The following is a 15783-nucleotide window of genomic DNA, read 5'->3' as shown; positions in this document are numbered from 1 at the left end:
GCCAAAACGGCCAAAACCACAGCCACAGCCACAATCACAGCCACAGCTTAAAGGCCAGCGGGAACACGCGCCACAGATCCACCTTGGTCCATGTTGTCCAGACATCAACTTCCGCCTGCTTGTCGTCTATGCATTTTGAGGCCATTTCGCGGTACAAATTTCTCATTTTCTTCAGATTAGCGCTATTTGTGCATGCAAATTAGTTTAGCTCTCGAATACGCACTTTGTCCGCAGCCGATTTTCCTTCTTTTTTTTTTTGCCATTTCCTCTCAGCTTCGACCTCGATTTCAGTACGGAAAAAAAGTGTGCAAATAATATTGTTGCACACACTTTTTGCTCGCTTTGTCGAACAATCGCCAATTCAACTGTTGGTCAAATCTTTGCCTGCATCAAACAAATGCGATTTGATGAAGCTTTGATGAGCTATGAACTACAGATCCATCACTGGCACCTGGAAGCGTTGATCAACGCACTAAGAAAACCGAAAAAAATGTATAAGCAGACATTGAATATTGTATACTCTATAAATCAGTTGTACGAAATGTACCAGAGCAAAATGGTACAAAGAATTTTGTATCGAATAAAACAATATAGCAATAGATATGGATATATATATTTCAGTAATTCTCGATAAGATCGATATTTAATTATCAAATGTAAAATAAATTAAAGAAATTTTCTCCATGAAGGTAAACATAAACAATAGGATCAATTTTTGTACAGAAACCATTTTGAACACATAAAAAAGCAAGCACATACAATATAAATAATTTTTTAATCTGCGATGAATTCTAAGAAAAATTTCTAAAGATACCATGGATCTAAAATCAAAATCGAGCTTTCACTTTCAATAGAGAAGTTGTAACTATTTCATATATTGATAATTGTCTGTTAGGTATAACTTACCTGTAAAACAAAAAATTAAAATCTCAAGTAGAGGGCGATTTCTGATAAATTTGTAGATAAGAAAAAGTTGGCGGTCTCTTTTCAATTGAAATTTAAAATTAACGCAAAATTAACTTTTTTCTATAAACTTGACAAAAGTGCTAATGCTTAAAATTCAAATTAAAAAAAACTAGTTAAGACTGCCAACTAATTCTTATCTCTAAATTCATTATAATTCACCCTCTATCTGTGTTTTTTTTTTTGATTTGAGGTATGTTTTACCTAACAGACAGTTTCGCCATACAAAACACATGAGAACTTTCCTCGAAAAAAGTGTAAGCTTGATATTGATTTTAGACATATGGTTTTGTGGGCAATTCTTTTTAGAATTCATCGTAGATTACGAGTTTCATAACCGCTTTGTCGCGAAAAAAAAATGGACCCACTCTTACACCCATGTACCAGTGAGGATCAATCGTTTTAAAAGTCCTTATTCAAGAAAATTGATGCAAGATTTAATATTGCATTTTGATAATCACTCAGCTTTTCTATGCGTAACAAACTATCAAAATTAGTAGATCAATTCAATCGAATGACTTCTCATGAGTTGCAAAGTTGTTAGCATAGTCATAATAGCCAGTGTATGTATGACTTAACCAACCGCAGAGCTGTGAAGTATTTACCCGCTTGACATGTGCAGCTCTTCCGCAGCCGACCTCGTCAGGCGGAGAGAGGAGAGCGAAGAGAGAGGGAGCGAGGAAGCGAGGGAGAGAGGCAGAAGTTAGTGAAAAGCGGCGTTTCGGCATGACACGTTACCACATGGCCAGAGTTGAAGCCGGCAGCAGGCACATCATTTACCGCATAAAATTATTCGTATTTGCGAAATGTATTGTAAGGCGCAGCCTGAGCTGAAAAACCAAATATCCAAGACGAGGCACAAGGTACCATGACTCTAAACCTGCTTTCTTCGGCGTGACTTTTGATATTTAAACGCTGCAGAGCCGCCTCGATGCCTTGTGCGCTTTTGAACCCGTTTGCACCCTTTTCCGTTTGGCAACATGTCGTATACGTATCGTGTATGCGTTTCTCTCCAGCCTCAAACAAATTTACAATTTGACTTTTGGCCAAGCGAGTAGGCAGAGTCAGTCAGGTAGTCAGGCCAGATTGTTGCCAGGCTTTTGGCATTTTGTTCATTGAACAAATTTTGATTGTGGCGCAAACTTCGAGTGCCAAAGCCTGATCAGAATCACCAGATGATGGCAACTTCACATGCCTCCAACTGCAGGCTGAACGTGAGCAACATTTGAGATTTTTGGCTACCAGTTTTTGGCAGCGTTGTAAATTGACTTTTATAATTTCTTAATGAAGTTTTGTGGTTTGCAGTTTTGTTACATTTTGAAGTAGCTATTAACTGGGCAAAATCATGTTAATTTAATGTAGTTTTTTTTTGGATTTCATTCAGTATACTCTAAGCCAAAATGTTAATATTATATATTTATGCCACGCCCTTTACTAACCACTTCCGTTTCGATAAGTCAGACACGTGCATGCATAATCTAATCATAATCATCAGCAGTCACTCGATCTCAGCTATATTGTGACATGACCCTGTCCAAATGCCTCATCGAGTCACTCACTCAGCCAGTCAGTCAGTCAGACATTTATGTTTATTAGTGGCAAATTAAACAAGAGATCAACAACTGGTTGGCTCTTGGGTCAATAAATGGCACAAAAAACAAGATGATAAATACAAAAACCAAAAATAATTGAGAAATTTGTTAAATATACAAGTGTATATGGATATATTATAAATATAAATATGATATGCAGGTTCGGCTTATAGTTGGATGTGCATAAAATATAATCGCAAGTGAGACAATGGTCTTTGTATGCCACGAGTATAAAATAAACATGTCAATAAGAGCGGCAAGCAATAATTTAAAATGCAAATAGAGAAAGAAATAGCAATGGATCCATTGATCTACCCGTTTAAGGTGTGAATTATAGATGAACTGGCCCAGAGGAACATACATCTATCTATCGAATCCACAGCAACAACAACAACAAAAACAACACACACACAGACAACATTTGCCAACGCACTTTTGGAGCTCATTTGCATTCGCGTTTTGGATTTGGGTTTGCGTTCGATTTTGGAGGTCATCATAATGATCAGATTGACATAGACATTTGATACGGATCTTCAGCTACGCCTTGGAAGCAATCGCTTGGGTTTGGGTACGAGTTCGCTTTTAGTTTTTTTTTTAACGAAATGAGTTTTTAAATAAGCCAAATCAATCATTTGGCAGCCGTCTAATTGTGCCTCATACTGTGCCCTCACACCCGCAAGGGCAGATTGGGATTCAGATTGACTTTTGATGCTCGCATTGTCTTCGTGTTGGGGCTACTGACATGGTAGGCATTGTTTGACCACATGAACTTCTGTACCATCTATTGACCAGCCATTGTCTGCAGCTTAATGTCATGTTCAGACATTTTTCTTCCCTAGGCTGCCATTTCTCAAGCCGCCTCTGAAATTGTTGAAATACCCAAATAAACGTTGCAGACACTGTGGCTTTGATTGAATGCTTTTTATTACTCAAACTTTTACTTACACACATTGAATTATTCAGAGAAATATCTGAAGCTTATATATAGCTTAAACTTTCTAAAGAGAATACTTGAACTTAAAGTTCGAATCAAGGAATGTAATGTAAAGAATTTCACTTAACTTACTCTCATTTATCTCAAAGTGACACCTGAGATAATTATGTGAACAACAGCCAATTCATAAACAACAAAATGCAAAGTGTTAGCCATTAATTATGTGTGGTCAGCCCAACCCAACCCAAGTCAACCCAACCTAATCACCAGATTGACCTGTTGGGCTTTATGTAACAAAGTGTCGATATACATAGCTAAAGCTAATAAAATCATAAATCTTGTCAATAATTTCGCCTCTACGCTGTCTGTTGCAATCACTTTGCACACTTTGCTTCACATAATTAAAAATAAAAATAAATTCAACAAAATAAATTTGTTTTCTTTAACGTTTTGCTGTCTGTTGGGTGATTAACATATTGTTGGTTCAATCTTTAGTGGGTGATGACTTTATCTAGACATAGAACGCCCACGTTTGCTGACTGTGACTGCGTGTGAAAACTCTTAAGCCAAAAACAAAAGGTTTGCGTTAACGTTTACTCAAGAAATATATTTTAAGCTGATCTATTGTTATGCTGGCACATCATTTGTCATATGCTGATAGACAAGGTTTTCGGCTGAGCAATAGATGACAGTTCATTTAGATATGTTTGGCTTTTATTAGCTTTGAAAATACATTGTGAAAACTCTCTACGCATACACACATTAATATATATAAAAATCCATACAAATAAGTAATCTACAATTTAAATAATATTAATGGAACTAAAAAGACATTGTTTAACATCCATAGAATTTGTTCAACTGGTCAAGATTTGTGTATCTCAGAGCTCAGAGCTGACTATTGGCCAGATGATTGTCGATGACAACTTGAATGATCCTCATGCAATCGCGTTGTCTGGCAATGGTGTTATCGATAAGTTGCTCGATAAACTGACTAGCTTTTATATTCGTATTGGGCGGTATGTCCTGGGTGCAGCTAATGTATTTGTTGAAAATCTCCGTATTTAATGATGTGGCCAAATAACGTTCGCTCTCGTCCTGCTGCAACAGTTTATTGAGCACCTGAGCTGCGGATAACAGTTGTTCCTTGGTTTTATGATAAGCACGCAGCTCCTGCAAGCTGCCATAATCCACGCTATTCAACTGCACTGACCTATTGCCATCGACGTCCACAGTCCCATCTCCGCCTCCGCTCTTAATTGCCTTTTTTGTAAGCAGCTGGCGTATGTGATATTTGCGTTCCGTCACAAAATTGCCGAGCAAGTAGCCTGGAAAGCAAACAAACGACTCATTAGTATATCCACCTGTACTCTTATCCTTGTCCCCTTGGCTCACCTGAGATGAGCATGAAGAAGGCAATCGTCAAGAGCAGTGAGGTGCATGTTCGCTTTGATATATATTCACGATAGTCACGGGAACTGTTGGCCCTCACAGCCGTATCATAGCTCAGCACTTGATGCATTTTGAGTTTCCTTTAACGTATTCGCTTTAATGTGATTTGGTCTTTGCTTACGACTTAGATATAGATATAATATGTATATGGTATTGGAACATTTTATTGTATCAATTGTACTTCAATTCAAGTCGACCCTCTGTTTATATTTTATTCTATGCAGCTGTAAATAGAGTGTAAAAAATCATACAGTGTTTATTATTTTCTTTTACTAAAATTCTCTTAAATATGCATGTGTTTTTAATGAAATCTATGCCGTAGAAAATCTGCTTAGCTTAGGGAATTTTTAATATAAATTCGTGCAAAATTACTAGACACAAATATTTGCTGTGAAATATTTGATAGACCCCTCAATAGATATTTCATAAATTATGATAAAAATTTCATTTTCAGCTTGTGTAAGGGTCACCCACGCAACTGATAAAATTTAGCCAATGGCATGCAATGAAGAAGAAAGAGAAGGCCATAAATAATAACACGTATTTTTCGGATTGATGGCACAAAATATGAAAACAGAAAATCAAATTATATTTGACTATGTTCACAGTGCGTATGTGTAATATTTTCATAATATAATTATTTAATATAAAACCACACTCACTTGACAACGTGAGTATTCTTTCAAACTTTCACTTTCTCTACAATTTAAGCTTGTTTGAATCTGAAGAAATATCCTTTGTTTTTTGCTTGTTTGTACTTTATAGATCGATGCTCTTCGACATATAAATTACATAGAGAATACTCTCACTTAAATAATTCACATTACATCAAAACTAAGTAAAATCTACTTATAAATCTATGAAAATTTAAACTGGCTCGCGCGGGATTTCCTTCGTTTATTGCCGTGCGCTTATTATCCTTCGGTTTGGTGTGCTCGCCTGGCCACCAAGTTGTGCACTGAGCGTCGTTCCGAGCCTGACAACGGCTTTAATAGTCGGCAACGAACGTGACAGTGGTGAATTTCTATCGTAGAGCTCCTGTAAGGGGTTGTGCTTTTGGGTGGGACTTGGGCACAGTTTTCCCTTACACTTGGGTCAAGTTGAGATGCGGCTCTCATGTGTCGTTTAAAAATAGAATAGCCGCAATAATTTCATGATTAACGGGCATTTTAACTTAAACTCTCTGTGTTTGAAGTTGTATAGATTTTCAAACAGTTGGTATTTCCCTGAAGAGAGCGAAAGCGCTTTAGTTTTACCATGTTAATCCTCACTGTTCTGTTGCTTTTCGCTTCTATCGCACTTTTGTTGTTTACAATTCGCTTACTTCAAGAATATCATATGAAACCTGGTCGTGTCAGTCAGATTAGTAAACTCTTTTTTATATAGGTAATTTTACTTTGATGTACTTCGCTTAATCCAGGTGCTTAAAACACCTCAGCTAATAAAATAAAAGCACGAAAGTCGCACGATTTAAGGGTGTTAAATTAATTCCTATGTACGTATAACTCTAAATCGAAATTGTGTTTTAAATAGTTTTTCTTTAACTATTTACAATACGTATGCGTAACATTGTTTTATAATAAATTTTAAAGAAATTTGTACTATATTTTTTTTTAAAATATTTCCTAGATGTACGATATTTTTTGTTTGTATTTAAATATTATTGTAGCTGGAATGCTTGCGCTGTCCCCAAAGTAGCTCCATGAAAACGTATTGTACAAGTAATTGTTGATGTATTTGTTGCTTTGGCTTTTGAGTCAGTGAAAGTGCAACTTGCGCTGAAAAGCAGCAGCAAAACGTCCTCTTCTTGTCAAGGGCTGACAGATACATTTCGCTCGCTTACAAGTGCCTGCTCAAGCGAAAGCCGTGCCAACTTTAACGAGAGCCAGAAGAGTTGGTTGGGAGGATATTCCTGTGGAGGCCAATGTTTCATTAAGTGTAACTGCTTTTACCACGCTCTATGCACACTGCACACACAAATGGCCACCTAAGGGGGAGCTGGATACAAATGCGGACTACTTGTACATATGTATGCGACTCTCACGAGTTTTCCAGTGCAACGACAAGGTGGATATGAAAGGCATACCTGTGTCAGCAACTGGTTTAACACACAGAGTGGCACAATATTTATCCATTCATTCAATATATCCTTAGTAGAGCATTAAAGTATTGGCATTTATATTTTTATTATTTATTTATTTTGTTTTTTTATTTTCTGGTACAATAAAAATATAATTTTAAATTAGTGCAACCATAAATAATTTTATTATTCATGCTTCTAATTAACCTAATACATAACATTTAATGTAAAATTGTGAGTAAGTAAAGGATAAAAAACAGTAAAGTTTTCATATTGATGCTTATAAAGAAGTCAATTAATTGTTGTGACAAGAAAATTAGTGTTTTTTATTTTAGGTAGTTAAACTAAATGTATCTCATTATTTTATTTTTAAACATTTTTTTTTAAATAAGTAAGCACATAAAATAATTACCCAAATAATACAAGAAGTTATATAATACGTGATATTCTATTTTTGTCAAAACAATTGCTTAACTAACTGTATATACTCGACTAAATTTCTCTGTGCAATACAATTTTACTTAACACTAAAAATATGTACACAAATTAATTCGCATTTAATTAATTCGCATTCGCCCACATTGCACTTGCTCGCATTCGTATCTTTAATTTCAAAATTCCATTTCGAACTGCACACAGAAATGTCAGCGTAGTGCATTGCACTCTGCACTCCGCAACTTGAACACGTACGACGCCATTTTTGCTGCCACCCACGAATCTCCCTCTGCTCCTCCCACACTCCAATCCATGTCCTTATCAAAGGATGCACCTTCCACCCCCCTCATCACATTCAAAGCAGCGCATTAATTGCCAAGTGCATTGACATAGAAACATGCAATGCGGACACACAAAAGTAGGCAACGTGCAACTCGAATTGCAGTCAAGGATCGCAATGTGCAACAATTATTACAGATTGTTTTATCCACCTAAAATTGGATTTCTTGTATTTCAATAAATTAGAATTATATTATACTTTAATTGATAAACTTTCATAGCTAAAGTAGCTTAATTAAGTAGTTGTTTATGTGAAATTATAGTGTATAATTGTCACAGCTTTCGGTTACTCTTCCAATTAATCTTTGCAACTTGTTGCTTTCTTTAATTAAGGCTGTTTTACCCTAATTAATCGACGCTTTGCCATTTCCCCTGAGAAATGCTTGTTATTTCTCCACTTCGAGAGAAAGCTTTAAGCTTTGAAGTTACACGTTAGCTTTGGGGTAAGCTTTTTGCTGTCACAGCTGTTATACATACAAGTTTCAAAGCAAGCTCAACTAACTGTTATACAAACATTCAAGCACTTTACGACATAGAGTATGAATAAAAACTAAAGCTAAAGCTTACTTAGTTGAAAATAGCTTTTAATATTCAACAGTTTTTAATGAGCTGTACTTATTCAATGGTGGTCTATCACTTTAACATTTGTTAACCAAGTTCATTTACCTCACTATGCAAATCTATGCGATTTCTACATTCCAAGAAACCTTATAAGCTTAATCGCTGATTTAGAGTCTGAAAACTGTATGCAGTATAATTTGTTCAATGCAAATCCAAGATAATTGTTCAAATTTGGCGTGAACTTACAAAAAATTACATAATAACATTAGTTGTAATTTTACATCTTCTTCATTATCATATAAAAATTTATTTAAATCTCAACTGGTCACAATTTTCATTAATGTCACTTCTAGTAGAAATTTTAAACTTTTAGCTAAGCTTACAAATTTGAAAATTCATACTGCTAAGCATAAAAGAAATGTCAAAAAAATAAATGGCTTTTAATGTCTTACAAAAAAACTACAATTTCCAAATTTATATATTTTATAATGTGCAATAAGAGAAAATTGGCAATAATTTAATGCCATTTGATTTGATTATCAATACTTACTATAGTGTTTAATCGATTCTTGAGTTATAGTCGTATGTGCATATCACATTTTAGTGAACGAGAGAGACGTCCGTTTCTAGGGCTTCCCAAATCGAAAATCGAACATAATTTGTCTTGCATTTTGCACTGTTTCCCAGCATTTTTCACGTGCTGCAACTGGTAGAACATCATATGGAAATGTTGTCTTTCTTTTGCAATCAGAAAACTGAAGTCAATTGGCGATTAGCATAGGGCCCTGAGGGGCCCATTGACTTGTTTTGCATACGCATTGACCGACTTTTAGCCAGACACTAATGTAATTAGCGCCATATACCAAGTCGTACTGGCCATTTGGCTAGCAGTTCAACGTGGCTAATTAACGACTCAACATCGCGGCATTCCAAGGAATACAGTGTTCAAAAGGATAAGGAAAAGAAAAGGATTAGGTCAATTGCCTTGCCAATGGTGCAAGGATATTCGGTGCAGTGCAGTGATAGAGAAAAAGAAATGTGAAAACTTCTTCAATCTTTTATCTTTGATTTTGCTTTGATTTTGTGCTAACAAAGGCCTCATCATGACTGATACAATGACTGATGCCGAAAAGGCGGCTGGATCTCGCCTGGATTACGATCTAATGATGGCCGAGGAGTATATACTGAGCGAAGTTGAGAAGAACTTTATCTTAGCCTGCGAGCGTGGTGATTTGCCAGGTGTCAAGAAGTCTGTATTGTTTGGCATAGTTATCCTTGTTGTGTCCTTGCAGCTTAGTGTATTTTGTATGATTGTAGAATCCTTGAGGAGTACACTGAAACACCCTCTGATAAGTTCAACATTAACTGCACAGATCCCATGAATCGATCTTGCCTCATTTCGGCCATTGAGAATGAGAACTTCGATTTAATGGTTATACTGCTTGAGAACAATATTGAAGTTGGAGATGCCCTATTGCATGCCATATCTGAGGAGTATGTGGAGGCTGTGGAGGAGCTGCTGCAGTGGGAGGAAACCCATCACAAGGAAGGAGATCCCTATGTGAGTGTTGAGCCCAACTCCTTCTGATAATCCTGTCTAAATCGTGAGTCCAATTCAAACAGAGCTGGGAATCTGTGGATCGATCGAAATCTACCTTTACCACGGACATAACGCCACTGATTCTGGCTGCACATCGCAACAATTATGAGATACTTAAAATCCTGCTGGACCGTGGTGCAACACTGCCCATGCCGCACGACGTCAAGTAGGTCGAGATACTTACTAGATACAATACTTCATCATTTAATTTCTGGTTTTGTAGGTGCGGCTGTGATGAGTGTGTGACATCTCAGACCAGCGATTCTCTGCGTCATTCCCAATCACGTATTAACGCTTATCGGGCACTCTCGGCCAGTTCCCTTATAGCCCTCAGTTCACGTGATCCTGTGCTGACCGCATTTCAACTGTCCTGGGAACTGAAGCGTCTGCAGGCCATGGAATCGGAGTTTCGTGCAGAGTACACGGTGGGAATGAATGCATACTTATAGATATAATTTTCTTGCCTTGACTGAATAATTCTGATTTAATCAGGAAATGCGTCAAGCAGTGCAGAATTTTGTGACAGCATTATTGGATCACGCTCGCACCTCTATGGAACTGGAAGTGATGCTCAACTATAATCACGAACCATCGCATGAGATTTGGAGTCCGGGCCATCGTCAGACTCTAGAACGTCTTAAGCTCGCCATTCGCTATAAACAAAAAACGGTTAGAGTGCAGTTTTGTTTTTGAAATAATCATTTATTTTATTTATTTATTTAAATAACTGTATGATTATAGTTAAAACTAAAGCTACAGGGGAAACAGCCATAGCTACTGGGGCTTTCGGCTATTTATTTTATTGATTATTGGTCAACCAAATATCTTTCTATCTATTTTTATACCTCTTACTTAAAAAATTAGTGTGTTCGTTGGAATGTATATAACAGGGAGAAGAAGGTATCTCCGAAGTATATATATTCTTGATCAGCATCAACAGCCGAGTCTATATAGCCATGTCCGTCTGTCCATCTGTCCGTCCGTGTGAGCGCCTTGATCTCAGAGACTATAAGAGATAGAGATACCAAATTTGGCACACAGACTTCTATAGACCCCACGCAGGTCAAGTTTGTTTTATATTTTTGACACATCCCACAGTTTTCAAGATAATACATTTTTTTTAATAATTAACGTTATCTATGAATTTTATCTATAATATCACTTCACCGCAGTAAGATCGTACATTTAGAAGGAGAGTAATAGCTAACCAAAGTTATTAATAAAATAATTATTTTAATATGTTACAATCACCCAAAAGTATGCAGTAGTTTATATGAGGTAGTAATTTCTTTAAGTACTTTGAAATATATTGAAATAAGTCACGGGTATCCTGGTAGGGATCTCGACTATAGCCTTTTCCACTTGCTTATATTTTATTTATTTCTGTCTATCTATCTATCTGCAGTTTGTAGCTCATCCGAATGTGCAGCAACTGTTGGCTGCCATTTGGTATGAGGGTTTGCCTGGTTTTCGACGCAAACAAGCCTCGCAGCAGCTTTTGGATGTTATCAAACTGGGTTGCAGTTTTCCCATCTACAGTTTAAAGTATATTCTGGCCCCGGAATCCGATGGTGCCAAGTTCATGCGCAAGCCCTTTGTCAAGTTCATCACACACTCCTGTTCCTACATGTTCTTCCTGAGTGAGTTATATATCTTTAATCTTAAGAGATGAGGTGCTACATAAAACCTTCTAATTCCTTAGTGCTTTTGGGTGCTGCATCGTTGCGAGTGGTGCAAATTACATTTGAGTTGTTGGCTTTTCCATGGATGTTGTCTATGTTGGATGATTGGCGGAAACACGAACGTGGCTCACTGCCTGGCCCTATTGAGCTGGCTATCATTATGTATATAGCCGCGCTGATTTTTGAGGAACTCAAGTCTTTATACTCCGATGGCTTATTTGAGTACATTATGGATCTATGGAATATTGTGGATTACATATCGAATATGTTCTATGTGACTTGGATTCTCTGTAGAGCCACAGCTTGGGTCATAGTGCATGTAAGCTGGAAACTATATATTTTCTAGATTATACTTTTATTTATTAACTATCTTTAGCGGGACCTGTGGTTCAGAGGGATTGATCCGTACTTCCCACGCGAGCATTGGCATCCCTTTGATCCCATGTTACTCTCAGAGGGCGCTTTCGCTGCAGGCATGGTCTTCTCCTATTTGAAGCTCGTTCACATCTTCTCGATCAATCCGCATTTGGGACCATTGCAAGTTTCGCTGGGACGCATGATTATCGATATCATCAAGTTCTTCTTTATCTATACTCTGGTGCTGTTTGCCTTTGGCTGTGGCTTGAATCAGTTACTTTGGTATTATGCAGAGTTGGAGAAAAACAAATGCTACCACTTGCATCCCGATGTGGCGGACTTTGATGACCAGGAAAAAGCCTGCACCATCTGGCGTCGTTTCTCCAAGTATGACTATTTTATCACATGTATTTAGATATATTATATATATAGTTTAATTGTCTTTTAGTTTGTTTGAGACTTCGCAGTCGCTGTTTTGGGCCTCCTTTGGTCTCGTGGACTTGGTCTCCTTTGACTTGGCTGGCATCAAGAGCTTCACTCGTTTCTGGGCGCTTCTGATGTTTGGATCGTACTCAGTAATAAATATTATTGTATTGCTCAACATGTTGATTGCCATGATGTCCAATTCGTACCAAATTATTTCGGAGCGAGCTGACACTGAGTGGAAATTTGCACGCTCACAGCTGTGGATGAGTTACTTTGAGGATGGAGGCACCGTGCCACCACCCTTCAATCTCTGCCCCAATATGAAAATGTTGCGAAAGACTCTTGGTCGCAAGCGACCTTCTCGAACCAAGAGTTTTATGGTAGGTGGCACACTTTGACCCTATCCCAGACTCAATGAAGACAAATCCTTTTGCAAATCAGTTTCAATAAAGCTCCTGTGGCTAGCTTTGCGTCAATGCTGACTCTCACAGCTCTCCCCTCTTATTCCGCCCCCTCTCCTTAGCGCAAGTCCATGGACAGGGCACAGACGCTACATGACAAAGTGATGAAGCTGCTGGTTCGACGTTATATTACCGCCGAGCAGAGACGTCGTGACGATTACGGCATCACCGAGGATGATATCATTGAGGTACGCCAGGATATTAGCTCCCTGCGATTCGAGCTGCTGGAGATTTTTACCAATAACAGCTGGGATGTGCCCGACATTGAGAGGAAGACACAAGGTAATGAGTAGCCTCAAAACATGTTGCTAAGCCACCCAACCAAAAAACACCCTTCCATTGACAGCTGCCGCCCGCACCACCAAGGGCAAGGTTATGGAACGTCGTATTATGAAGGACTTTCAGATCGGTTTTGTGGAGAATCTGAAACAGGAAATGAATGAGAGCGAGAGTGGACGCGATATCTTCTCCTCTCTGGCCAAGGTTATTGGCAGAAAGAAAACGCAAAAAGGGTATGAAAAAGCCATGTATTTTGAGATAGATAACTAACTAAAGAACTGTTTCTTCCATTTCCAGTGATAAGGACTGGAATGCCATTGCCAGAAAGAACACTTTTGCTGCCGATCCAATTGGCTCGAAGCGCTCTTCCATGCAGCGTCATAGCCAGCGCAGCTTGAGGCGCAAGATTATCGAGACGGCGAACGAGGGACTCCAGATGGACCAAAGGCAACTGATTGGTAAGCTACAATATATATGCTACTGTCCACACTCTGCAACTGAACCTCTCGACAACCGGTAGAATTCAATCCGAACTTGGGCGATGTTACGAGAGCCACGCGAGTCGCCTATGTGAAGTTCATGCGCAAGAAGATGGCAGCCGATGAAGTGTCCACAGGTGAGGACGAGGAGAAACCCAAGGACGAGGAGGGGAAGAAGTTAGATACCAGTGGCGTAAGTCTTTTTGTACCTTTGCTGTTAAATACTCGAACTATATTTTAAAATTTAAAATTATTGTTTCAATTTATTTAATAATTCTTTGACTGCCGCTAGATTTTTTAATATTTAAACTAATTTTTTAGTTGTAAATTTAATGTTTTGTTTTTATTAAAATTTGTATTGCTATCAAATCAAAAGATTTCATCCATGTTGTTATTGTTATTCAATTTTTGATGTTAAATATTTTGTATTTTAAGAAATATATATTTATTTCTTACTTTTAATTTACACTGTTAGTTTTCAATTTCATTTTAAGTGTTCGAGATTAACTAATTTCCTATGTACTCTGCCTTTGTTGTTGTTTTATTTATAAATAATTAATTATACATAAATATTATTTGCAGTCCAAAAAAGCAGCTTCTGGCTCAATGTTGGCAGCTGCCGCTTTGCGAGCTTCCGTTAAGAACGTTGACGAGAAAGATACGATGAGAAAGACGACAGATGATAAGAATTCAAGTGACAAAAAGCCAAGTGACAATAATAAACCAGTAGCTGGTAAACCAGGTGAACAAAAACCAATGCCACCTGCCAGTAAACCATCTTCCACCACATCAAATGGCGCCAAGTCCAACGACCAACAGAAACCCAACGATGCAGCTAAGCCCAATGCACCTGCTCCGCCTTCCAAGCCAACTGATGTTAAGCCAGCAGCTCCCAAGGCAAATGAAACTAAGCCACAAGCTGCTGCCAAGAAGGAGGAAGCGGCTAAGACGGAGGCAGCCAAGCCAGCAACGGCATCTGGAGCAACTGCAAAGAGTGCAGCACCTTCGGCTCCTGCAGATGCAAAGCCGGACACCAACACCAAAACAACAGCCTCCGCAACGCCCAGCGGCACCAAGGCGGCAAATGAATCCAGCGGAGGGGCTAATCAGCCAGCCAAGCCGGATGATAAGAAAACTGGACAGGAACAGAAGGGTACAGATGATAAGAAGCCGGGCGAATCCAAGCCCAAGGAAGAGGCTGCCAAGTCAGCCTCCGATGCAAAGTCTCCCAGTGATGCCAAGACAGGTGACAAAAAAGCTGATGATGACAAGAAACCAGGAGATGATAAGAAAGCGGCTCCAGCCCCACTCAAACCCGCCATCAAGGTGGGTCAAAGCAGCGCTGCAGCTGGTGGTGATCGAGGCAAGTCTACAGTCACAGGACGCATGATCTCTGGATGGCTGTAGGCAAATTTAAGGATTATTTATCAATAGATATTATAATCATAGAAGATAAACGTATGTAAGTTATTAAAATCTGTGTGACCAATAAAAGCGAATGTTAAACAAGTTTCATTTGCAATAATTTACGGATGGAAAAGATAAAGGGTTGTTTTCTTAAACTGTTAAAATACTTAATATTCCCGAATTTTAAGCTTTAATCCATATAAATGAACAAAACTTGAATACAGAATGAATATAGAGGCCAAACCATGATCAAAATGACATTCCGTTTGAAAATCGGTAAAGTTTTCCCAAAGTTATGATAGTTTGAAGTTGGTCACGCCTCTGACCTAGCAACTTTACAAGTCAAAATATTTCTAAATTTTTACATGAATTTTTACAAAAAAATGAAAGGCCGCAGAATCAAGTTTAAGGTGTCGTTTTATACTAATTACGATATTAGGAGTTGATTAAAGGTAAAAACTTGAGATTTAAAATTTTGAATTTTTAAAATTTCAAAGGGGGGACCCTTACCATCAATATGGAACCATGGCTTCGATAGTCGAAAAATAATTAAATTTTCTAAATGAACAAATTTTGAATACAGAATGAATAAAGAGGCCAAACCATGATCAAAATGACATTCCGCATGAAAATCGGCACAGTTTTGCCAAAGTTATGATAGTTTGAAGTTGGTCACGCCTCTGATCCAACAACTTTACAAGTCAAAATATTTCCTTGTTTCGACATGATTTTTTAC

General features: G+C 38.0%; 2 protein-coding genes across 2 annotated transcripts; one reads left to right on the top strand and one right to left on the bottom strand.

The window, feature by feature from the left end:
• Positions 1-4181: 4181 nt before the first annotated feature.
• LOC117791201 lies at positions 4182-5807 on the bottom strand. The gene is made up of 3 exons (XM_034630888.1): positions 5604-5807; positions 4885-5165; positions 4182-4817 (listed from the first exon to the last, which is right to left on the bottom strand). Exons 2-3 carry the CDS (start codon positions 5009-5011, stop codon positions 4378-4380), a joined length of 567 nt encoding a protein of 188 aa, XP_034486779.1. The 5' UTR covers positions 5012-5165; positions 5604-5807; the 3' UTR covers positions 4182-4377.
• Positions 5808-9125: 3318 nt separating this feature from the next.
• On the top strand, positions 9126-15159 carry LOC117790886 (transient receptor potential protein). The gene is made up of 14 exons (XM_034630492.1): positions 9126-9605; positions 9674-9917; positions 9980-10122; positions 10180-10381; positions 10449-10625; positions 11362-11596; positions 11659-11957; positions 12015-12382; positions 12444-12801; positions 12945-13164; positions 13229-13394; positions 13459-13619; positions 13682-13833; positions 14223-15159. Exons 1-14 carry the CDS (start codon positions 9460-9462, stop codon positions 15045-15047), a joined length of 3696 nt encoding a protein of 1231 aa, XP_034486383.1. The 5' UTR covers positions 9126-9459; the 3' UTR covers positions 15048-15159.
• Positions 15160-15783: the final 624 nt, after the last annotated feature.

Source organism: Drosophila innubila (assembly GCF_004354385.1).
Source record: "Drosophila innubila isolate TH190305 chromosome 3R unlocalized genomic scaffold, UK_Dinn_1.0 2_E_3R, whole genome shotgun sequence".
Lineage (NCBI taxonomy): Eukaryota > Metazoa > Arthropoda > Insecta > Diptera > Drosophilidae > Drosophila > Drosophila innubila.
Note: the sequence above shows the minus strand (reverse complement) of the source record. Positions and strands in the feature narration are given on the sequence as shown.